The following is a 24,057-nucleotide window of genomic DNA, read 5'->3' on the forward strand; positions in this document are numbered from 1 at the left end:
GCAGAAGCAGAGCTGAGACTAGAACACAGGGCTCAGTGCTGGTTGGGACCCAGGTTCCCCGGGAGAGCCCAATCCCAGGTTGTCAGGAGCTCAGGCCAGGTCACAGCACCAACTAGACACTCACCTCACACCAGGCTTCACGCTGGAGACCACACGGCATTGTCTCCGCTGTTCCCAGCTCTAGGCTGCTGTTGCAGTTGTCTGCGTTTAGCAGATGGAGGAGGCTGTAGGCTTAGAGAGGTGGGGCCAGTGTCAGGTCCGCAGCCAGCCTGGGACCCCGCCCGCCGACCCCTTGCTCTTGACCATCTCAGTTCCCACCCTGAGCCCGAGTTACAGCGTGGAAGATCAGGACCCACAATGGGGGCTGATTAGCAGCAGGTCCCAGGCCCCCAGATGGAACTGTGAAGATCGGAATCACCTGGAGGACGAAGAGAACGGGACCCTGAGTGGAAGCCACAGAGCACACGCGGGACCCCCAGAACAATTCTATGATGAAAAATGGCAGCGGCAGTCATGGGTGTTGGGTGGCGATACCATCGTGGGCTATGGGTACTTTTTTCCTACTTGTATTTTCTATCTTCCAATTTTTCTGTAATGCTGTTATTACTTTTATAGCAACCAGATAACCTAGTAGTATTGTTACAAAAATAGTGAGTGGAGGCAGGAGGACTCCTGCAGCCACCTCAACAGGGCCAGCTGTCAGTCCTGGACCATCCTCCTTGGAAGCAGCCGCTCCGTAACATCCACGGGTGTCTCCTGTGGGCCGGGCACTGTGCTAAGACTTAGAACAAGGCTGCCAGGAAAGTCTAGAGGCAGCCCCCATTTTACAGATGAAGAAACTGAGGCCCAGAGAGGCAGGGACACGTGTCCCAGTCACACAGCTCTGTGTGTGTGTGTGTGTGTGTGTGCGCGCGCGCGCCCGGGGGGAGTCTGAGTCCAGTTTATTCCTTCTCTCTGGCCCAGGCTCTGGCTCTGGGAAACCCCACAAAGCTGAAGGCAGGGGAGAAAGGGGGCGGGGAGAGGAGAAAGGAGGCGGCATGATCTTCCTGCATGTTTGGAACCCTCCTCCTCCAGGATCGTCTGAAGTCAGATCTCCAGGGAGCTCTGGTGGGAATGCTACGGAAAGGGAGCTGTTGGCAAAGATAATAGAACAATTCCAAAGTCGCACTGAGGCGGTCCCAGCCTCATTTGGTTGATGGTAGCTGGTTGTTAAGCCTTCTTATTTATCCATCTATCTATTTAGTGCCCACCTTTTACACTGCGGAGAGCACTGAGGAAAATTGGCACGGAAAGTGATGCAAGCTTGCTCCAGGCTGGGTCTCAGAGGAGAGAGTTCTGTGGGAACAGAGGGCAGTGAATTCTGGGAAGTCTAGGAGGCTGAGGCCTTTGGGGACCCGAGAATGAGAAGCTGAGCCAGAATTGGACCCATGTGTCAGGGCGAGCATTCGTTCATTCGTTCATTCATTCATTTACTGTCATTCATTTGTTCATTCACTCGTTTATTCATTTGTTGGTTTGTTAGTTCAGTAAATTTTTACTGAGCACCTACTATGTGCCAGGCCAGTGCCACGTGCTGGGGGCAGCAGGGATTGAGGAACATGAGGTACCTGGAATTTGTTGGGGGACACAGGCTAGCACACTGGGGGCGAAAGGGGGCTGGGAGGCCCATTGGGAGGAAGCCCAGTGTCGAGTCGAGAGTGTTTCTTAAGTGGCATTCAGCCTTCAGTGTTTTTGTAAAATGACAGATTTCTTCTTCCCTTCCCTTTTCAAGAAGAGTAAGAATGCAGTTGTTAAGTCCAGGGTTTTCTTTTCTCGTTTCCACTCTGTCTCAGAGAGCCAGTCCCCAAACACAATCAGCCGTATCAAAAGCCTGCAGCCATGAGCTGGAAATCATGGGCGCTGCTCCTGGGCAGTGCCCATGTCCCACATTCAGTCCTGTAGCTTCTCCAATTGCCCAAGGGGTCTCTGGTCCCCAGAGAGTTAAGACCCCTGCTGTTGAACAGGTTGTGTGAGGGATGGCTGCCCTATCAATGCCTCAGCCTGAGGGGTTGGGTGGAGACGGGGTCCTGGGGTTCTGGCAGACCCCCGAAAAGCCTCCCTGTGTACCAGGAGGTCAGGTTTTATGAAGGACTTCCTGGGGCCAGAGCTGGGCCTCTGGACAGTGAGCTGGAGCGCCCTCCTTGGACAACTGGCAGGACAGGGCGGCGGGGGTGGGCTGACCGTGGCGTCTTGGGCTCCAGCACCTGGCGGAGGGTAGGTGTGCAGGACACCCTTTGTTGTCCGCAGTACTGCTACCATTTGTCAAGGCCCATTCAGGCCTGAAAGGCAGGTGCTGTGTTGGTTCCCACCTCACAGAGGAGGAAACTGAGGCTCAGAGTGTGAAGTCACCTGCCCAGGGTCCCACACAGGTCAAGAATGGTGCTGGGATCAAGCCAGGTGTGATTCAGAAGCTTGAGCCCTTCTATTTCAGGTTTTTAAACTTTAAAAAATTAAACCCCTTTTTCATATTGCAGAATTCCTGCACGTTCAATACAGCCAGTGAAACAGTAAGCATGGAGATTGATGATGAGAATAAGAACAATAATAATAATGAGATCCCTTCCCCCCTCCTTTCTATAGCACACTTGAAGTGCTTGTCTGAAGTGGGTGCCCTCCTGGGTGGCTTGTCACAGTGGAGCCCGTGTGGTGGACACCAGGGCCATTTGTCCTCTGTGGTGCCTGGAGATTCTGGGGCTGGCCCCCAAAACCCCACCCTGAAATCCTGACAATGCTGATCACCCCAGGTTACCAGTTAGCAGTGCAAACTGTGGTAACAGGATTCTTTTTGTGTCTTTCCCCCGCTCCCGGGCCCGATTTGTGCCAGCGGCAATATTAGGACTATTGTCACGTCCACCTTGGGTCTGGAATCAAGCTGAAGGTACTGCAAAAGCAGGCTCACCAAGGGCTTCGGGCCTCAGCGACTCGGCCGCCACAGAGACTGGAGGGTGCCGCAGCCTGGCCCTCTTTCCCCATCCGGCACCCGGCACAGAGGTGGTGGGAGGGGCTCCAGTTCTGGCCACTGCATTTGCTAGCTGTGTGACTCAGTTTGACATTTACTGAGTACCTACTATGTGCTGTGCGCAGTGGTGGGCCCTGCAGGCTCAGGGGTGAACGGGGAGACGTGGTCTCCGCCTCGATGGAGCATACATTACACTCACCGATCCCTCGTCACACAGGTCATGCCAGTCATTCTCCAGGCATAGCTGTACGAGGCACCGCTAAGGCCCAGCCTGGGGACATGGTGCTGTGGGGGTGTGTACTGGAGCGTGACTTACTCTGGGGGGACCAGGGTCTTCTCTAAGGGAGATGCTCTGGGGCCAGGAATGAAAGGGTAAGCAGGAGTCAGCTAGGTGAGAAGGAGGGAAAGAGTGGGTCGAGCAGAAGAAATAGCCGTGTGAGGGCGCTGAGCCAGGGGGAGACTTAACCGTCCTCAGCCTCAGTTTCCCCATCTGTACAATGGGCATAGTAGTCCTTGCCTCCTGGGCTTGTTGAGACAATTTGGTGAAATCATGCCTGGAAAGCACATAGCCCCTGCCCGGCTCTCAGTAGGTCCCTAACAGCTGTTATTCAGAATCACAGACCACTGGAAAGGCAGACACCTGTGGTAGACAACCCCACTCCCTGCCCAAGTTTGTGGGGGTCCCCAGAGACCACCTAGTCCAGTGGTTCTCAACTGGAGTGGTTCTGCCCCCAGGGGATATTTGGCAATGTCTGGGGACACTTTTGGTTGTCACAACTTGGGGGAGCGGTGGTACTAGCACCTAGCGGGTGGAGACTGGGGTGCTGCTAAACACCCTGCAATGTACAGGTCAGCCCCCCACCCCCTAAGTGCCACCCAGGCCCAAATGTCAATGGTGCTGGATGGAGGGACCCTGATCTAGTCTAAACCACTTATTTTACCAACTGGAAAATTGAGGGACATTCTGGGTCCCTCTCACAGGAAGACAGGCAGGGCCAGGCCTGGAGCACAAGCCTTGTCTCCTGGGCGCATCCGGCAGGGAGCAGGTGCCCTGGCGGCAGCAAGTCTGAAGAAGAGAGGGAGGGGCCGGCCTGTTGGAACCTGAGGCCTGGCGGGGGTGGGGATGCAGTCACGTCTCAGTTGTCCTGGGGAAGAAATTTCCGGGTGTGAACTTCATTAGGAGGCAGTAGCTCTCTCAGGTGCCGGAAGTAGGGTGTGTGTCTGGTGTGGGGTGTCCCGACTCAGCCAGCCAGTGCGGGATGGGTTAAACCTCAGGAACAGGTAGCTCGAGGCATGAAATCCTGGCCTCCGAGCTGTGATGGCTTGCAGGGCAAATTAGGGGCCCCGAGGCACTGGGGTGTCTGGGACAGCTCAGGCCTCCCCCCTGCTCCAGCGAGGCGGGGTGCCCCCCACCTCCTGATGATGAACAGTGGGGTACGCAATATTTGGGAGCAGGTGCATTATGCATGTACTGACGCCAGGACAGTGCAGCCCGGCTCCCACAGGGGCAGGCGAGGAGCGGGGAGCCTGGGAGGCCAGAGCCCTGGGCCTCAGCCTGTTTCTGCAGCTAACTTGCTGCATGACCTTGGGCCAGTCTCTCTGCCTCTTCAATCCATGGAGGGCGGAGCACATCAGTGGTTGTCTAACCATCTGCAGGGAGCTCTCAGTTCTGGGCAGGGTCCCTGGGGCGCAGAAGAAGACGTAGCACAGCTGGACCCATGCTCTCTCTGTCCCTGCCTGGAAGTTTGTTCGTTCGTTCATTTGTTCATTCATTCATTCAGTTCCCTGGACAAACATTTACTCAGCCTCTGTTATATGCCAGACCCGATGCCAGACCCTGGGGCACCATGGAGTCAGGGAGCTCACATTTAGGTGGGGGACACAGCCTGGAGGCAAACGTGCTACAGAATGGGTCCGTACTGTGCTGGGGACGTCCACGGGCTGTGGAAGTGAGGAGCCATGCGATCTCTGGGCGGCCTGGGACGACTTCCTGGAGGAAGCAACATCTAAGCCTGGATGCGGCGGATGAGTGGATTAGCCCGACACAGAGGAGGAGATGTATTTTGCAGGCAGAGGGACCTGCAGGTCCAAAGGTCTGGAGGTTAGACATGGCATGGCAAGTTCTAGAAGGTATGGCTTGTTGTGAACTATGGGGGCGGTTGTCAAGAGGATGGTGGACCAAGCCCTAATGGGCATTGCCCAGTGGGATGGGCTTCCCGGGGCCCCTGCTAAGGACATTGAAGGGCACCGGGGTCCCACAGTGCCAGTGACAGATTCTGCAGGGCTAACCAGACAGGACCCCCCAAGGCTCCCCCTGGGGCTGCCTCCCTGCACCTGCGCACCCCCACTAGTGCTTCAGGGCCCCCACTGTCAGCCCACCACAGCTGCTCACAGTGCTGACAGCTCCCGCTGATGCTGAGTGCACATTTTCCCCTCCCGAGTCGGCCCCTGTGAGCTGCCTGCAGGGATGGTCCAGGAGAAGCCTTTTGGGCACCTTTTGTTTCCTCTTTACTGCTTTCCATAATCTTTTAGCATCATCAATCACACACATTCATTGTGGAGAAAGGAGCTCTGGGGAGCACGGAGGTAATAACGGCCCCTATCCTGGCATCCAGAACCGTCTGCTGACTGTGGAGAGTGCCCCCACATGGATCCACCAAATCCTGGTGCCAGGCATGTCCCGCCCTCCTGCCCAGGGACCCGTCCTGGCCTGGACGCCTAGGGTCACGGACCAGGTCTTGTCTCCGAAGCCCTCCTTCCCTTGGCTCTGTCCTGGCCCAGCTGTGGAGATTTGAGCTGGAGGCACGTAGCTGGGAAGAAGGCTTTAAGGGCAGGACCTGGAGGGGGGCTGCTGTGGGAGGAGCACACGACCTGTGCCTCGTGCCTTCATGTGTGAAATGGGATCCCTGTACCCACTGCACGGAGGTGGCGACCGCATGAGGAACCATCCAGAGGCTTAGCTCGGTACCTGGCAAGGGGCTGTTGTCACTTGACTGTTTGTCACAAAGCTCCAGACAGAGGGTGAGATCAGCCTGTGACTCTGGTTACTGAGCCAGGACCCGCCTGCCTGGGCTCTGGCCCCTCAAGGTGCCTGGGATGGGGGAGGGCGAAGAGGGGCGCATGGGCCTGGCCTGTTTCATGACCTCAGGTTGGCTATGGGCACTGTCAGGACAGTAGTGTGACCCCAAGGAGGAAGTTCCACACCCCACTCCATCGCCTCTCCTCCCAGCCTCTCCCTCACCCTGGCACCCCTCAGCCCTCAGGATCAGCTGACATGTTAGGAAAGGTCTTGTTTGCTTTTTGACCCCTGACCTCCATCGTTTAGGCTGCAGAATCCCTGAGGTCCTGTCCTTTGGTGCCCTGCATGTCCCTTTGGGTCCTCATGCATCCAGCACCCATCCCAGGTTCCTAAATTGTTCTCCCATGGGTGGGGAGTGGTGGCTTCTCCATACCTTCCTCTGTTGTGGACCCCAGCCATGGCACCACCGGCAACTGTAGGCGCAATACTCCCAGAATCCTCGCACGCGAGAGGGGAGAGTGGAATCTTCTCAGGTGTCTCTGTTAGAGCAGAGGACGGTGGGACAGGTGGGACAGTCTTCAGCGATCCGGTGTCTCTGAGCATCACAGCTCTTCGTCTTCGAGCTTCCTGTGGGCTCAGCTCCCGTGTGGGCTGTGGGAACTTGCAAATCTTCCCTCTCGGAGCCTCAGTTTCTTCATGCATACAGTGGGCTTCATTGTAGTACCTAGCTGTTATGTATTATTCCATGGAGTGAGGTCTGCAAAGTTCCCAGCACAGAGTGGCCCAGAGAGGTGACAGCTGTCACTGGTAACAGCTGATCCTTCTCTCTGGTTTCATTTGTGCTGGGGGTCGTCCTCAGAGGAATGTACGTCCCAGTTGGAAGTGCTAAGCTACGCACAGGAGCCAACGTGCAGATTGGTTTAAAACAACACACTTCAGTTCCTAACACTAAAGGTCCTGCTATTGGTTATTCCTTATCTCCAGCCTGTGCCAAGTACACTACATGTACCATCTTACTCGATCCCAACTAGTGATAATTGTCCCTCTTTATGAATGAGGAGACTGAGGCTCAGAGAGCTGAGGCCACTTGCCCGGGGTTGCACAGCTAGGAAATGGCAGAGCCAGGGTCTGAGCTGCAAAGCCATGCAGCTGTCAGCTGGGTATCTGGAGGGTCCCAGTGCTGGACACCAGGAATACAGGGTGGAAAAGCCCATTTGGAACCAACCAGGGTCCCTCCAAGTTCACTGCACTGCCCCAGTATCTGTTTACACAGTTCTTGGGAACAGAGGCATATTGGGGGTGCAGGCGTGTGGGAGGCGAGCCAGCTGCCGGCCCCGTATGGCAGCTCAGTGGAGAAGGTGGGGGAGGCGAAAGTGCTTTGTGTGAGAGTGAGGCTCCAGGGCCGTTGTTGGGGTGCGTTTTGTTTCAGCCCCTCTGTGTGGAGCCTGGGGCCACGTGGCCACGTGTTCTGTGCACGGTGTCGGAGTTCATTCTCATGCGACTCCAACCTCCTTGTACAGATGAGGCTCAGAGAGGTACCGTCACCTGCCACAGCTACCGAGAGGCAGAGGTGGGATGGGCCCAAGCCTGTGATGGCCAGGTTTGCGCCCAGATCCCCGTGTGGCACTGTCTCTTTGGACAGCGATTCACAGCCTTCAGGGGGCTGGGCAGGAGCTCCTGGCAGGTGGGTGGTGGTGGCCTCTCGTTTAGCCTCCCTCACCTGGTCTGCCACTTCAGGTACAAAGGCTTCATCAAGGACTGCCCCAGCGGGCAGCTGGATGCAGCCGGCTTCCAGAAGATCTACAAGCAATTCTTCCCATTTGGAGACCCTACCAAGTTCGCCACGTTCGTTTTCAACGTCTTTGACGAAAACAAGGTGAGCTGGAGATTGACAAGGCCTGCGCCGGCCCAGAGCCCCTCCCTCCTGCAGCCGCCTGCTCAGCTCCTGCGGGCACCCGCAGCGTCTCCACACCCACTCTTTCCTGCCGATGTTCCCTCCTGCAGAAGGAACACATGCACGTGTGCACACACATATGCACACATTACAGACATGCAAGTGTGTGCACACATATACCAGGCACATGCACACAGTGCACACATAGGCACACACATACACAAACACACGCCCTCACAGTGCACACGAATGCACGTGTGTATGCAATGCACATGCTCACACATGCATGACACATGCACCACACACGTTTATTCACGCATATGTATGCCTTGACCTTTTTCTTACAAGCGCCAAATGCAAATTACGATTATGATGGGATTTATGATCATAACCGGCATTTATTGAACATTTATTGTGTAGTAAGTCCTCTGCGTGGGTTACTTTTCGTGAGGCCTTTCAACTACCTGTGGGGTATGTCCTTTTAATAGCCCCGTTTTGCAGAGGAAGAAACTGAGGTTCTGAGAATCAGACAGTATGGGATCTTTTGGGCCTGGCTTCTTTCACTGAGCATCACGTATCAAGCCTTGCCCGTGTTGTCGCGTGTATCCCCTCTTAGTGAAGGCCACGCCAACAGCTGGCACATGGGCGTCCGTAGTCCTCCGGACTCTGTCCCACGCCAGCGTTTTCCTGGCTCCCTTGTAGTCACGGTGGATTTACTGTAACTTGTCTCCACACTCCCTGCCCTTGGGCGCGCAGGTTGTTAGTTCCGTCATGGCCTGGCTTTCTCCCCAGGTGCCCCCAGGCTGACAGTTCCACTGCCTGGCCCTGGGGAGAGTTCTGCCCTCTCCGGGCCTCAGTTTCCTTGTTTGCAAAACAGAGTTAAACAGTCTAGAGCCCTGTGCTCTTTAAGAGCCGCTGAGCCTGTGGTTCTAGGTCAAGGGGAAAGGGGATTGCTCGGTGGCTCTGGCCCAGAGAGGGAGCATGTGTGTTGGTGGTGCCTTCTGGCTTTTTCTCCCATCAGATGTGGCGCAGGGCTCTCGCTTTAGCCTCACCCCTTCTCCCCAACTCCTGCCCCACCTGTCCCATTTCTAATCCTACTCCCTTCCCCTGGCCCCTTCCTGGTCCTGTCCCTCATCCCTTTACTCCTGCCCTTTCCGTTTGGTTGTCTGTCTGCCCTGGTAACTGTCTGCTGCTCCCCACTACCACCTGCCCAAGATTTGGCCTGATCAGGTGGCCCGGTGCTGATGGATGTCCCCCACCCCTTTCTCCTGCCAGGACGGGAGGATCGAGTTCTCTGAGTTCATCCAGGCACTGTCGGTGACCTCGAGGGGAACGCTGGACGAGAAGCTACGGTGTAAGTCCTCCCTCCAGGGGGCAGCTGCCGGGTGGTTCCATGTCAGAGGGAGGCCACAGAACTGGGCCAGGCTATCTGTCCAGGGCTGAGAGAGTGGCACAGACGTCTGTGTGTCTTTCCGGGTCAGAGGAGGGTTCCCGGAGGTGGCCATGCAAGAGGAACACAGCTTCCCTAGGTGGGGTAGACTGATGGGACAGGAGCAAAGGGGACGTCCAGCAGGTGTGGACATGGGACCACTGGCACAGCAGCTGGGAGTGAAAAGACCCAAATCCAGGGCTGGGTCACTACTCAGGAGGCCGTTGTTTTGATGACTGACCTCTTTCATTCACTTATTCACTCATTCACCCAATAGATATTGACCAAACATGGCCACATGTCAGTGCTGGGCAGAAAGCCAGGAGTCCTTGGGGGAATCAGATAGGTACCTGCTCTCATGGCTGTCTAGCATGGGGACATTTTAAAAAATCCCATGAAACTGCAATTGAGACAGGAAGAAGGAGGGAGGTGTGAGCTGACAGGAGAGGAACCGACCCTGGAATGAGTCAGGAGAGAGCTGGCCGGAGTAGGAAGGTGAGAAGAGGATTCCCGGCAGGGGAACAGCATGTGCGAGGCCCTGAGGAGGACTGGACGAGAGAAAGCTACAGAGGGGAGGCCGTGTAGGCCAGTGCCTGCATGGAAGGAAAGCTGGGGAGAAGATGAAGACAGTTGGGCCAGAGCTCATATTTTCTAAGTTGACCATAGGGATATGGCTTAACTGTGGAAAGGGAGTGGGCTGAGAGGAGGCAGACGCTGGAGCATGGGACAGGAGGGGCGGCACTGGAATTCCTCCTGGGCCAGAATCCTCCTTCTCTCAACTCTAGCCTCTGAGGCCTCAGCTCTCGCCAATGCCCTCTCCTTTTTATTTTTAGTTTATTTTTTTTCATAACCCTAGTTGAAATGGTGCGTGCACACCCATCCAGGTCTGTCCTCATGTACACACCATGTTTCCCCGAAAATAAGACCGGGTCTCATATTGAGTTTTGCTCCAAAAGACGCATTAGGGTGTATTTTCAGGGGATGTCTTATTTTTTTCATGTACAACAATCTACCTTTATTCCAATGCAGTCATGTCATCTTCTGGAACATCATTATAAGATACTAAATGCATCTGTCTGGCTGATGATCTTAACTGGGGCTTAGTTTCGGGGAAACACGGTATCTGTTGACCCGATTGATCAGTGATGGGCTGTTGATTGTGAGTGCGTATTGAGGTACAGCGGGCAGGAGGGGAGTGGCAGAGCCTCCCGCCCTGGGCCCAGGCTGACTGCACCCTGGCTGCCTGATTACAGGGGCCTTCAAGCTCTATGACTTGGATAACGATGGCTACATCACCAGGAACGAGATGCTGGATATTGTGGACGCTATTTACCAGATGGTGGTGAGAGGCCTGGGTCCCATGGGGTAGGGGGTGACAGGAGCGGCATCCAATTTAGTGACCCAGCCTGGCTGGGAGGAGCCACCCCCGCGCAGCCGCTCTCCTGCCTGGGCTGACAGTTGGCCAGGTGAGGGTCACTGTTTGGGGTCACTCTGCACATTTCCATCTTAGGAGGCAGGTGGTGTCTGGGGTGATTGTGGGGCTGGGGTGGGTGGATGTTCCAGAGCAGAGTGGCACAGATTGTGAGGCGTTGGGAGGGAGAGGCAGTCTCCATCTGGAACCAGCCCAGACCGGGGGACAAATTTTTGGCTAAAAACCCAAAGCCAGGAGTCCAGCCCCCACCTTGTCTGTCCCCGGCAGGGGAACACCGTGGAGCTCCCGGAGGAGGAGAACACCCCTGAGAAGAGGGTGGACCGGATCTTTGCCATGATGGACAAGGTGAGATTGGGGGTGAGGCTGGGCCGTAACCAGGGAGGTGAGGTGTGGGGGCCAGGCCCTGGGTCCTAGCAGGCAGGGACCCCTCCCCATAGGCGTCACTGATCACCTGTGGGCCTGGCTCAGGCAGGCAGCGCAGCCTGGTGAGATGTCCACAGGTCCAGTCGGCAGCCATTGCCATCGAACATCCAGAGTTTTAAGTAAGTTTGCCCGACACTTTTATCAACTAAGATTCTTAACCTTTTTTATTTTTTGCCATGGACCCCCTTGGCATTATTATCAGAATAATGGTTTTAAGTGTATCAAATAAATCCATAGGGTGATGAAGGAAGCTAATTATTTTGGAATACAGCTATCAAAATGTTTTTTTCAAAAGAATTTGTGGTGGAGGATAATGGGAGCCTCTTTATGAACACATTAAAAAATAAGACGTAACACAGGGTATAACCACCCCATGTTTTCTGAGTGTTGATCTGTGGATGTGATGTATGCAGCAGCCGTTATGTGTTATGAAAGTACCTGTGGTCCCCATGGTTGACGAGGTCACGGGCACTGATGGTTCGTTGGGGATTGTCACCTTCTTCATCGGAAGGAAAAGCTAAATTTCAGTTAGAGGTTAGTAAAAAGGAAGACCTCGTTTTTCCCCAAGTTCACAAACCTGCTGAAGTCTACACAGACCCCAGATTAAGAAATCCTTTGTATCAAAAAAAATTTTTTTTAACCTGAGACAACTTTGTTTTAAGTAAAAGAATACAAATTACAGTGCCATCGGGCTGAGTATTATGTTCTGGCTGGATACAAGCACTGACCCTGAAAGCTTTGAGCCTGAGGCTGCACTTCCTTAATTAAAAATGGGAGATGTCAGAGGGGCGGTCAAGGCATGTGGGCTCAGACAGCCCTGGTCTCTTGGTAAAAAACAGAAGATGTGTCCACACAGTGTGGAGCACAGGCCTCACTTCCCCACAGGGTGGTTTGATGTAATTTAGTGCCAAGGCCATTCACTCATTTTATGTCCCCAGATCCATACCTTCCTTATTTTGGAAAACCAACCCCACCCTGGAGTCAGACTGGGTGTGAATTCTGGCTTCCCCAGTTACCAGTCTTGGGGCCCTGACTGAGCCTCGGTTTCCTCACCGGTAAAATGGGGATAAGAGCAGCACTTCTTCTTTGGGTGGCTGTGAGATCCTATGAGCTCAGCATGTGCACTTAGCATGTGGGGGTGTATGGTGGACGAGCCAGGAGGATGGCCTGCTGTGCTGGTTGGGCCCCTTGTCATGCTTCCCCGCTGGGTGCTGGAGGTGGATGGGTAGTCCCCAAGGCCTTTTTCTTTGGCTCTCACAGGTCTCCTGGAGAGATGCTCCAGGGGAAGGGATTCTGGCCCAGACCACCCTTCCAGACCACCCAAGAGACCCAATGAAGTCCCTTTGTGTGAACTTTGCCCACCTCCTCCCAGGTCTGCCAGGGTCCAGTGTAGACTGCTCCAGGAACCATTTAAATGCCCTTCCAAAAGTGACCCCAGAGAAATGCATAGGCTCTTAGCCCTTGGGATTAACCTCCACTGAGGGGATTAGTAGCAGTGAAAACTCTGGATTTATAGGAAGCCTCGAGTCGCAGAGCACTTTGCATAGCTTGATCTCGTAGAGTGCTTACCGCAGTGCCCTGAGGAGGCCATGCAGATTATCTCCAGTTCCCACATGAGGAAACAGGCCCAGAGCGGGAGGCCATATGCCCAGGTCACCCGGCCAGGAAGTGCCCGGCCCATCTCATGCCTGATTCTTCCTACCTAGTAAGCTGCCTTGCCTCCCCCTGACCTAACGTTGGAAGCTCTCTTGGGACCAGCCCTGGGCCAGGGGCCAGGCCAGAGGCCCCTGTCCGAGGAGGTTGGTTGTCCCTCCACTTTAAGCCACCTCTCTCTGCTTACAGAATGCTGACGGGAAGCTGACACTGCAGGAGTTCCAGGAGGGGTCCAAGGCAGACCCTTCCATCGTGCAGGCGCTGTCCCTCTACGACGGGCTGGTATAGTCCAGACCTAGAGATGCGGTGAGTAAAGGGGGACTTGGGGTCTGGAGTGGGGGGATGGAGGAAACCCAGCCACAGGACACCTAGGGTTGGCAGATAAGTACGTATCCAACTTGGAGTCTGCCCAGTGGGGGCATAGCAGTTGGGGGGAGGCTTAGGGGGCAGGGCCTTCAAATCAGCCAGAGCCCCTCTACTTGTGTCATTTTGGTATTCCCAGATTCAGCCTGCGAGTTTGCTTAAAAAGAAGTTTCCCTGGATAGAAAACAGTTAAAAAAAAAAAAAGAAAATCACAATTCTCAGGCACCAGGGGCCTGGGAAAGCAGGGGTTCCTCATCCCTTCTCTGAGCGGCCAAAGACCTGAGTTCCTGGCTCACTGAATCAGTAGCTCACCTGTGGCTTCTTTTTTCATCCAGTCGGATTTGCTGTACGTGCAGCATGGTAGGTGCCCCCAGGGGCCTGTGCTGCTGGTAGAGATCTGGCTGCCTTTTTTCTTTCTCGTCCTCTCCTCCTTCTATTCTGCCTCTTCTTTGTTAACGTCCTCTGTGTTGGCTGCGAGGGAAAGCCGGGAATGACCCGTCCCCTCCGAGGTCCTGTCCAGCCATAAGTACTCTGTGCATGTCTTCTGGTGGACAGATGGTGAATTCTGCTGGCATTCGCCTGAGAGTAGAATTACTGTGACATAGGATACGTGTCCGTTCAGCTGTAGCAGATCTGACCACAAAGCTTCCAAAGTGCCTGGACTGTTCCAGACTCCCACTAGTGGTGCACGAGAGTGCGAGTTGCTCCACATCCTTGTCAACACTGGATATTCTCCATCTTTTCAATTTTAGCCATTTTGGTAGGTGTGTCATGATCCCACGTTGGCATTTGAAGTCGCATTTCTCTAATGAGCACGAAAGCCGGGCACTAATGTGCCCCATCCACTTTAATATCTCCATTAGTGAAGTGCTAGGTCAGGTATCTCGTGCTGCGTCCTGTGGTACCTTGAAACAGCAGCTGAAAAGAACAAACATCAGGGCTCAGCTCAGCTGGGTGCCTTGGTACTAGGTGTCTCATATGGCTGCAGTCAAGCAGGGGGATCCATCATCCCAGTTTGCCCAGGACTGTCCCAGATTTAGCGCTGAAAGTCCCCTGTCCTGGGAAACCCCTCAGTCTTAGGTAAACTGGGATAATCATCAGCTGTTGGCCAGGGCTGCAGTTTCATGGGAAGGCTTGGCTGGGGGTACCCACTTCCGTGCTCTCTCATTTGGTTTGGCAGCTTCAATCCCTTGCCACGTGGCTTCTACGTGGGGCTGGTGAGCTTTTCAGGACAGGGAGAGAGAGAGAACCCAAAATGAAAGCCACAGTCTTTTTATAACCTAATCTTGGAGGCCATGTCCATCATTTCTTTTTCAAGAATGCTTTGACTACTTTAGGCTGTCTGCATTTTTATATGAATTTTAGAGTCAACTTATAAATTTCTACACACATACACATGCTGGGATTTTGATTGGGAATGAAGTTTGAATCTACAGTTTAATTTGGGGGAGAACTGGCATCTGTATAATGTTGAGTGTTGCAATCCATGAAAGTGGTATATATCTCTCTATTTAGGTCTTATAATTTTTTCTCTATAACATTGTAATGCTTTCAGCCAAACGGTCTTTCATATCTTTTGATAGATTTATTCCTACGTATTCGATATTTTTGGTGGTATTATAAACAGAAGCTGTAAAATTATATTTTTCATTTATTTCTGGCTTATAGAAATTCAGTTGGTTTTTGTTTATTGATTATATATATTCATGATCCTGCTAAATTCATTTATTAAATCTCAGAGTCCGCCTTAGATTCTTTTGGATTGTCTACATTTTATTTCTTCCTTTCCTATCCTTCTGCTGTTTGTTTCTTGTTCCTGATTCGTTCCACGGGTTGGGCCTCGCCAATGCGATGTCACATAAGAGTAGTGAATGTGAACATTCTTGAATGTTTCACTTTTGGTCTTGGAAGAAAGCTTTCAAGAATTTACCATTAGTTAGGATGTTTGCAATAGGTGTTTGTATATAGATTTTATCAGATTTAGATGGTTTCCTTTTCTAGTTCGCTAGGAGTTATTTGTTTTAAAAAACCATGAATAGTGTTGAATTTTATCAGTTTTTTCCTACATCTGTCAAGATGCTCATATGATTTTTCTCCCCTTTTTGTTGATAATGTGATAGATAAATTACATTGATTTTTGAATGCCAAGCCACCCTTGCATTCCTACAGTAAACTTCATTTTGCCACAATGCATTGTCCTTTTTATGTGTCATCAGATTTGATTTGCTAATATTTTATTTAGGAGACCTACACTCTATTGAAACTTCCATTATTATTTTACACAATGAATCCTTTTTCATTGAAAGGACATTAGAAAATATGTCTAAAAAAGAAAACCTTAATAAAAAGTTTATTTTAAAAAAAACCTTCATATATAATGCAAATATAACCTGTGAACACTTGTGTCCAGAGTGATTCGAAAAGAATTGAACAATTACAAAAACTTAATACTCAGTAACTAGGTCACATAGGAACATATAATCATACCAATTTGTAAAGGAACAATCACAGGTATTTCTGTGTATAAATCTTGGAAACAGTCTGCAGCTCTGAGTCCCACAGTGCACACTGATCCACTGTCTAATTTTTCAGAGTCCCCTGTCGTGAATTACCACCCGTAGTCTCGTTGGCAACTGTCCTATGATACACTGCTTCCTTTCCTCCAGGCGGTGTGAAAAAGTGACACAAACATGGGTTCTTGATGTGTCCACCCCCAAGAAAAAGTTGTACAGTGTAATTAATTTACTTAAAGTGTGGAATTATTTTTGAATCACTCTATTTTTTCTCAGTTTTCTCTGTGTGTGTGTGTATAATTATTTTTTGCTCAGCAACAATGAGCTCATAACCATATATTGTTGGCTTTTTTTTTTAAATAAACAGCTTACGTATAGGAAACATTTGTTTTTTTCCTTTGGAGACTCAACACAAAGAAAAGATATTTTTAGTGTGTTTTACCCTAGCTGGCTTAAAGTTCGCATCTTGTCGGGCCCGCCCTGGCTTTCCTTATCACGATTTGTGAAGACATATATCTTACCCTTACCAGCAACATGTCAACCAAAAAGGTGTCACTTTATTTCCATGACAAGCTTTTCGGAGTGACAAGATCCACCTTTCTATAGCTCTTCCCCAAAATTGCCCTCCTCTTTTCCTAAGTCGTTTCCTAGAGCTTACTAGAAAGTAATTATATTCCTTTTGCGTTGTATCATTTTTGTGATTTATTTGCCTTCTCAAATTCCTTAGATAAATTACTGTTATAGAATTCACTAAATTATTCAGGAACTGAAATCATTCATATTTTCTACATCAGTAAATGTTGTTTGAGACCATCATTTTTAGTAACCGCATAGGATTCTGTTATGTAGCTGGGCCATAATTTAACCAGTCCTGTGGTGTGGGACCCTCAGGTCGTTGGAAATTTGGGAGTGGGTTAAAAAATTGTTTATCACGGAGTCAGTCACACATAATGGTAGAGAGCATAGTGTAACACCATGTACCTATCACCCAGCTTCAGAATCAGCAATTCACAGCCAATCTTGTACCATCTCTACCCTCCTACATCCACCCCCACACTGGGTTATTTTGAAGCAAATTCAAGACATCATATCATTTCATACATAAATATTTCAAAATGTACTTTTAAAAGAACGGTTCTTTAGAAAAATCATTAGATCCCCAAAACCAATATTAATTCCTTACTATTTTCCAATCTTCCATTGGTAAATTGCAGTTTCCTGTTATCTCCCTTTTTTTTTCCCCCACTTTGCTTATTGGAATCAGAATCTCAATAAAGTCCACGTATTGCAATTGGTTAATAGGTCTCTTAAGTTTACTGTAATCTGTAAAATTTCCCCTTCCTTTTTTTTTCTTCATGTTTGCCCAGAAACACATTCTGTAGCATTTCTGTGGTATGGGGTTTGCTGATTATATCCCATGATGGTGTTTACATGCTCTTCTGTTCCCTGTTCTTCCTGGAAATGGGCAGATACATCGACAGGCTTGATGGGCATTCAACGTGATCCACTTTTGGCAAGAATACCACCAGGCAGCATGTGATGTATGTCGATGTCAACAGCCAATGATGGGCACCTCTGCGATTCATTCATTCATTCATTCATTCATTCATTCATTCACAGATGGTGCCAAATGGTGACATCCTTATGCTGTCTTTCCTTCTTTACTGTTAGCGGGATCACTTCTACAAAGGCAGACTTCCCTGTATCAACTATTTGGTTACCCTGAGTCCTAGTTTTTAATAGGAAAGGCAGGGTAGATACTTGATTCTTTCTCAGTTTTCAAAATGAGTTGGCTTTCTAACATCCTTTAGAGGTGACTAATGAAGCTTGAAAAAAAAGTATGTGTATGTATATATGTATTCATATATATATACAATTATATATCTATATATACAATTTACATATACAAATATATATATATTATATATATACAATTTATATATATTTATATAATTTATATATATATAAATTACGAATTTCTGGATTTAAATTCATTCAGTGAGTTTCATCATGTTGGCGGTTTTAACCAGCTGATACAATACTGAAAATCCCAAGGGTTCACAGGTCGCTGCAGAAGGCTACAAATGTGATTGAAACCTTAGCCAAGCCTCCGGGGTTGGCACGGGGAACCGGAATGCGAGAGGACACTGGCCTCTCCCTCGGGGGCTCTGGCTTCTCTCCTATCACACCTGCACTAATGATGGCCACCCCAGCCCTGGTCCTGTGGGGCCTTCTGACTCCTGCAGGGCCCCCTCCACATAGGTTCTGATGGGCCCAGAGAATGTTTTCAGGTGGCCTCACACACAGCAGGAAAACGGCCCCTTTTGGGTCAGACACCGAACCCTGTCCAAAGGGTGGGGACAGGGACATTTGCTTTATTAACACAGGTATGGAGCAGGTTATGGGAAGGATCTGTGGGCAGTGCAGTGGGACTGTCCCGATGCTGCTTTTTAGAAAAAATTTACTGAAGTGAAATTCACAGAACATCAAATGAACCATTTCAGTGAACAATTCAGTGGCGTTTTGTACATTCACAATGTTGTGTAACCACCGCCTCTATCTAGTTCTAAAATATTTGCATCACTCCAAAATAAAACTCCGTACTCATTAAGCAGTTTTCCCCCATCCCCACCCCCCACGCCCCTGGCAAACACTAATCTGCCTCTTCTGTACATTTGATGTAAATAGAATCATATAATATGCGGCCTTTGTGTCTGGCTCCTTTCACTCAGCCCAGTGTCCTCAAGGTTCTTCCATGTTGTAGCGTGTCAGTACTTCATCCCTTTGTAGGGCTGAATAATGTTCCATTGTGTGGATAGACCCCATTTTGTTTATCCATCATCCATTGGTGCCCACCCGGGTTGTTTGCCTTTTTTGGCTGTTGTGAATAGCGCTGCTGTGAGCACGGCTGTACGTGGGTTTGTTTGAGTCCCTATTTTCAATTTCTTTGGGTAGATTCCCTACGGGTGGAATTGCTGGGTCATAGGGTAACTCTTAAGTTTGAGTTTGAGGAACTGCCAAACTCTGTCCCACAGCAGCCGCCTCATTTTAAGTTCCCAGCAGCGATGGACAAGCGTTCTCATTGTTCTCCCCCCTTGCCAAAACTTGTTCTTGTCCAGGTTTTTGGTGACCATCCTAGTGGGGTGGTATCTCGTTGTGGTTTTGATTTGCACTCCCGATGGCTAGTGCTGTTGGTATCTCCTTGGCTATTTCTCCTTGTTCTTCCTGGTTGCAAACGGTTTCATCTTACGGCGACGTCCTCCTTTATCCAACCAGGCCCCTGAGTGAGGACACTGAGCTGGCTCCCTCCCTTTTAATCTTGCCGTTACAGTTGATACTATAGGACACGTGCTATTTCCTTCTTAAGGGTAAATATGAAGCACCAAATGGGTGAGTCGGAGGGTGTGCGGTTTTAGGCTTCCTGACACATCACACCACCGTGTCCTCTCGTTGGCTCTCTCTTCAGCTCTGTGTGCGTGTCCCTGGCAGCCAGCCCTGAACGCACCTCACCTCCTTGTGTCTTTCAGATGCCTGGGAACTACTCACCTCCTCCCGTGCCATGAGGCCACCTCAGCCCCGACGCCATCCTCCTGTGTCCACCCAGCCTTTCTCCGCATCCACACCCAGCCGGGCTGCCCTCCACCCGTGAGGCCCAGCTCTCCTCCCCCACCCACCCTGCACCCACCCACCTCCTGAAGCCATTGGCTCCAGTTGCCAACAACCTCTGCTGTCTGGAAAACAACAACACGAGAAGGAAAAGGCTTCAGCCCTCTGCAAAAACCAAGGACTCAGCTGCTTCGCAGGCAGCCTCTCGGTCCCTCCTGCTCTCCTGCGTGTGTGCTTTTGTTTTTTATTTCAAACAGACATTGAAAAAGAAAAAAAAAAGCTACCTTCTGTTCTAGAAGATTCGGACTGACAGATGGGGAGAAGGCCTCGGGGACCTCAAAGAACTCTGCCAGAGGTCACGGAAGTCATGGCCTGACCACGGGTGGGCTCAGGTGTCAGAAGGCTGCCTGATTAACGTCACTTGTCGTCCCATCCTCGAGCAGCAACCCACCTGCGTGGCCGGGGGATTGATTATGATGATTTTTGTGATAACAGTATTGTGCTTTTTGTGGGGAAAGTGAGGTGTTTTTTTTATACATATATAACTGATACCTTTTATTTATTGGTCATTAACTGTTGCTGCTGCCTCTGTGTCCAAAGCTTCCAGGGATGTGGGGCCCACCGTTTACATGTGCAGCCCTCGCCCACCTGCCCATGCGCTTGGGACGATGGCGGCCGGCAGTGGCCAAGAAGCCAAAAAAACTATTTTGTTTTTTTTCAGTTACTGTGCTTGATGTTTGGAAAAGGGTAAGGTGGGTTTCTTAACTGGCTAATGCACTGTTCCCTCCAGCCCAAATGTCTCCTTGAATCCCTTTTCTCTGCCCCGTCCTGTGTCCTCCTCTCGGTCCATAACATCTCTTCTGAGGACGAACGGGACAGCTTTTGGTTTCTCAGCTCCTGTTTTGGTAGTTGTAGCGGCATGGAGAATAGAGGGGCTTGTCCTGGGCCTAGGAACCAGGAAGGGAGTTGGGTACATGAGGAAAGAGTGGGGAGCCGGAGGGGAGTCTTTCCCAGCAAGGAAGCAAAAGTCATGGCCCCTTCTCCCTCCTTGGGGGTTTTGAAAATCGTCTCTCAGTATTCTCCCACCTGCTTTCCTGCCTTCCTGTCTGCCTGGTCCAGGGGCCACTGGCCTCTTTTTCCCCTGCACCCTCTTAGCCTGATGCTGGGAGGGCGGGGGAGACGGGTACAGGCCATCCCGTTCAGGTGATGGCCGTTCCTCGGGCCTGTGGCCCACATGCGCTCACAGGAAGCTTTTTGCTCTGCCTGCTCCTGAGACAGGGTGGCCCCAGAACCACCACCCGGAAAGTCAGCCGATCTTGGACCAGAGGTAAGGAGCCTGGCTTAGGAGGCTGGCTCTGGCTCTGAGAATGTGGGCCAGCCCCTGCCCTCTCCAGGCCCCAACTACCCCGTTGGCAGAGCCAGGATACCTGGCTGTTCGATGTGGAAAGTCCCCTCCATGCTGACCCTGTGTACTTCGGAGTCTGAGTTTCCTGCATTTTGTGATTCTGTGGTCTGTGGCTAAGTGTGCCAGACCCCAGAAGACACGGGGAGCGTCTGAATCACTATTTTGTCTCTTGGCACAAGTCTTCGGGGCCATGGCCGCCACTGGTCGTGGTGTGTGGGCTCAGATGACACTCCCGTCTCTTCCTGCAGTGATTCCTGGTCCCTCCTGGACTCCTGAGCTGTCTTTTTGGCCCAGAACTAGTCCTCATTCAGAGAAGGCTTCTGGGGTGAGGAGCCTCCCAGACTGTAGGGCCAGGCCTGAGTCTAGAATCCCTGCCGCTTCTTTGCAAAAGCCAACAGCCTGTCCTCCCTGCTATCCCAGCCCTAGAAGCAGAAATGCTGGGCCTTAGTTCCCGCTTTGCATTGTCCTTGGTCTCTACTTTGCACTTTTCCAGGCGGCCAGAGCTTCTGCTAATTAACCCTCAGGCAACAGACCCTCGGCCAGAGGATGCCCTCCACGAGAGCGGCTCTGCCAGTGTGGGGCTGTGGTCTTCCTGTTGGCTGGAATGCTCAGCCACCCCAAAACTCACCCTTCTTGCATTAACAGGCCTTTTGGCTACACTGGCCTCCACTGTAAGCCCCCAGATCTTGTGGGGATGGGAGGAGGAGTTCCATTTTCATAGGTGACTTGGAAGGCTGGGCTCCTTGAGGCCCCTGTGGTCACCTTTCTGCTCAGGCCACTGGCCCAGGGGGTCCAGGACTCACCACCAAATCCTTCACCTGGTTCTGACCTAGGACCCTAGGGAAGGAGATGAACTTGGCAACTTGAGGTTTGAGGGGAGGAGAGTGGGGCCCGTCCCGGGTCAGATTGCTTCTCTGGCCTGTGCCTCAGCCTTGATTGCGTCTGTTGTCCAGTGGGAAGGATGCTATTGTGCAGCTTGTCCTGGAGGCATCACGGGAAATGGACTGTGGCTGAGCTTTACCCAAGGTTAAGCATATGGACCCTTCCAGATGACACATCCATCCCTAGACAACTGGAGAGCATCAAAGCATTCTCCCACCTTCTAGGGAGGTGGTTTGGCCTTTTGGTTTGGAGCAATGGATGTGGCTTTTGGCCTTAGTAAGCGGTACCGTGGACCCATGCCTCAGGCACACCTTGGGTCCATGCCCTGAGACAGCTCAGAGCTGCCAGAAAGGCCACCCTTCTTCCTGGCAGCATGCTGGACACTGGTCATTTGTACCCAAGGTTGCCAGGAAGAGACAGTTCTGTCCCTTCCTCTCACCAGGCCTCTAGCTGTGGCACCCTGGGAACCCAGAGCAGCCCGTGGCCCCTCTCCCCAGCACCCTTTTCCACTGGAGGCCCAGCTCCAAGAGATGTTGCTTTCAGGACCCCAGCCTAGCTGGAAGCCAGGCTCTTACTCCCTCTGCCAGTCCTTGCTTCCGGGCCCAGGAGCAGGGTCCAGCCTCGGGCAGCTGGCTGCAGCAGCCCTGGCCTCTTCTCACAGCAGCTCTCCCCACTCTGTGTTGATGGTACTTAGGAGAATGTCACGAATTTGCAGTGTTTAACCAGTCAACTTTTAGAGAGTGACATCAATGCAAACGTTGCGTTCCTCTCTTCCCCTGAAACGCTTTTCAGTTTGACAGCCAATTTCCTAGATGACAGGCACATTTGGACTTTCGGGGACATCGTCTCTTCTCGCTCTGTGTGGGGGAAGAGATTGCGGTGCCTGGGTTCCCAGATATGAGGCAGCCTCTCCCTGAAGAAAGTCCCATGCCCAGGGATGGAGAGCTACCCTGTTCCCACCGCAGCTTCAGCTTTTAAGGGATTCAAGGGAATGTGGGAGCGCTCCCTGGTGGCACTGAGTTGCATAGGCATTTGGGGGACCCCACAGGCCAAAGCGGTGATTCCAGAGGGCAGGAGGGGGTGATCTCACCCAGGCCCTGGGCCTCCAGCCCCACCTTAGTGCCAGCGTGTTTTCCAGATGCCCCTCTTCTAGGTGTCCCCCAGGGATAGCAAGTTAATTAGCATAAGGGCACTGTGATGAGAAGCATTGCCCTTCACTTTTTTTAAATATCTGCAGAATAAACCCAATGGTTGACTTTTGAATGAATAAAAGGCTTTTGTTGAATAAACAGCTGGTCCCATCTCTGTCTTGGCATCTAGGCTCAGGCTCTGTCTATGCTCTAGGACTGGGACAAGTGCAGAATGCAATCCCCTCTCCCCCAAGCTGTCCATGGTCATTTTCTCCATGTTTGCAGTGGCCCATGACCCCAGGGAGGGCCACTCGCTCCTACTCTGACTCAGTGACCAGCTTTCCTGGGACTCTGGGAAAGTCACTTCTGCTCGATGGGAGTCGGTTTCTCCACCCCTCAGACGGAAGTGAGAGTCTGTCAGCTCACCTCACTGGGGCGTTGTGGGGAACAGACATGAGCACAGTCATCAAAGCACCTCACAGCAGTGAAAAGCTAGTGCAGGGGCCTGAATTGTCTTGATGCCCCCACCACGAGCCTCAACTTTGGAAAGGAATTTGGGTAACTTACAAAAAAAAAAAAAGCAGTGCTTCCCGTCTGTAGTTGTTTTCTTTCTGTTTGCCTCCCCAGCTCCCTCTGAGCCTCTTCTTGGGGTGCTGTCCTGTCTGAATCTGCTGGTGTGTGTCTCCGGGGAAGGGGCAGGCCCTTGCCCTGGTGGTGCAGCAGGGGCAGGGCGAGGCCCTGGGGTGGACGGGCCACGTAGCATGCCCAGGCCTCCTCGTGTTCCTCTGTATGTTGTCCACGTCACACCAATTAAACACGCTTCCTGACTTGTCCTTGCCTCCCTTGTGTGGACCTGTTGCTTTGTCTGTTTCTGTTTTTTTCATTTCATTTTAGGTTTTCCTTCCTCTTGTGACACCCTTTCTCTTGCTTTGGGTGTTGTCTGCCCAGTTTCCCCAAGAAGTAATTTGCAAAGAGAGCCTTTGGCATCATGATTTGACCAGAAAATGTCAAGGAGGGCTTCTGGGAGCCCAAGAGTTGAGCAGGGTGAGCCCCCACCCCATGTATCACTCCTAGCATCTCCATTCCTGCCTGCTTCATCTATTCCGAGTCTTGAAAGGGTTTGTATAAAGGTTTAAACATGTTTGAAAACAAATTGGTCTGGACCAGTGGTTCTCAGAGTGCATCAGCGTCACCCGTAGACTTGTTAACACCCAGCCCGCCTGCCTCATCGCCAGAGCTGCTGGTCTGGGGACCATAGTTTGAGGACATCTGGGGGGCTGTTTGCCCTGCAGGATGTCCAGCTGGGTCCT

The 24,057-nt window shown here is 51.6% G+C and overlaps 1 protein-coding gene across 1 annotated transcript in view; it reads left to right on the forward strand.

The window, feature by feature from the left end:
- The window catches only part of NCS1 (neuronal calcium sensor 1), a 48,698-nt gene extending 25,113 nt beyond the window's left edge, over window positions 1-23,585 (forward strand). Inside the window, exons 3-8 of the mRNA XM_081067685.1 lie at window positions 7,755-7,893; window positions 9,187-9,265; window positions 10,594-10,682; window positions 11,040-11,117; window positions 13,038-13,154; window positions 19,252-23,585. Coding sequence (XP_080923811.1) covers window positions 7,755-7,893; window positions 9,187-9,265; window positions 10,594-10,682; window positions 11,040-11,117; window positions 13,038-13,136 — 484 coding nt within the window. The 3' untranslated portion in view covers window positions 13,137-13,154; window positions 19,252-23,585. The remainder of the gene's footprint in view (window positions 1-7,754; window positions 7,894-9,186; window positions 9,266-10,593; window positions 10,683-11,039; window positions 11,118-13,037; window positions 13,155-19,251) is intronic.
- Window positions 23,586-24,057: the final 472 nt, after the last annotated feature.

This window comes from Rhinolophus hipposideros (assembly GCF_964194185.1).
Source record: "Rhinolophus hipposideros genome assembly, chromosome: 11".
Taxonomy (NCBI): domain Eukaryota; kingdom Metazoa; phylum Chordata; class Mammalia; order Chiroptera; family Rhinolophidae; genus Rhinolophus; species Rhinolophus hipposideros.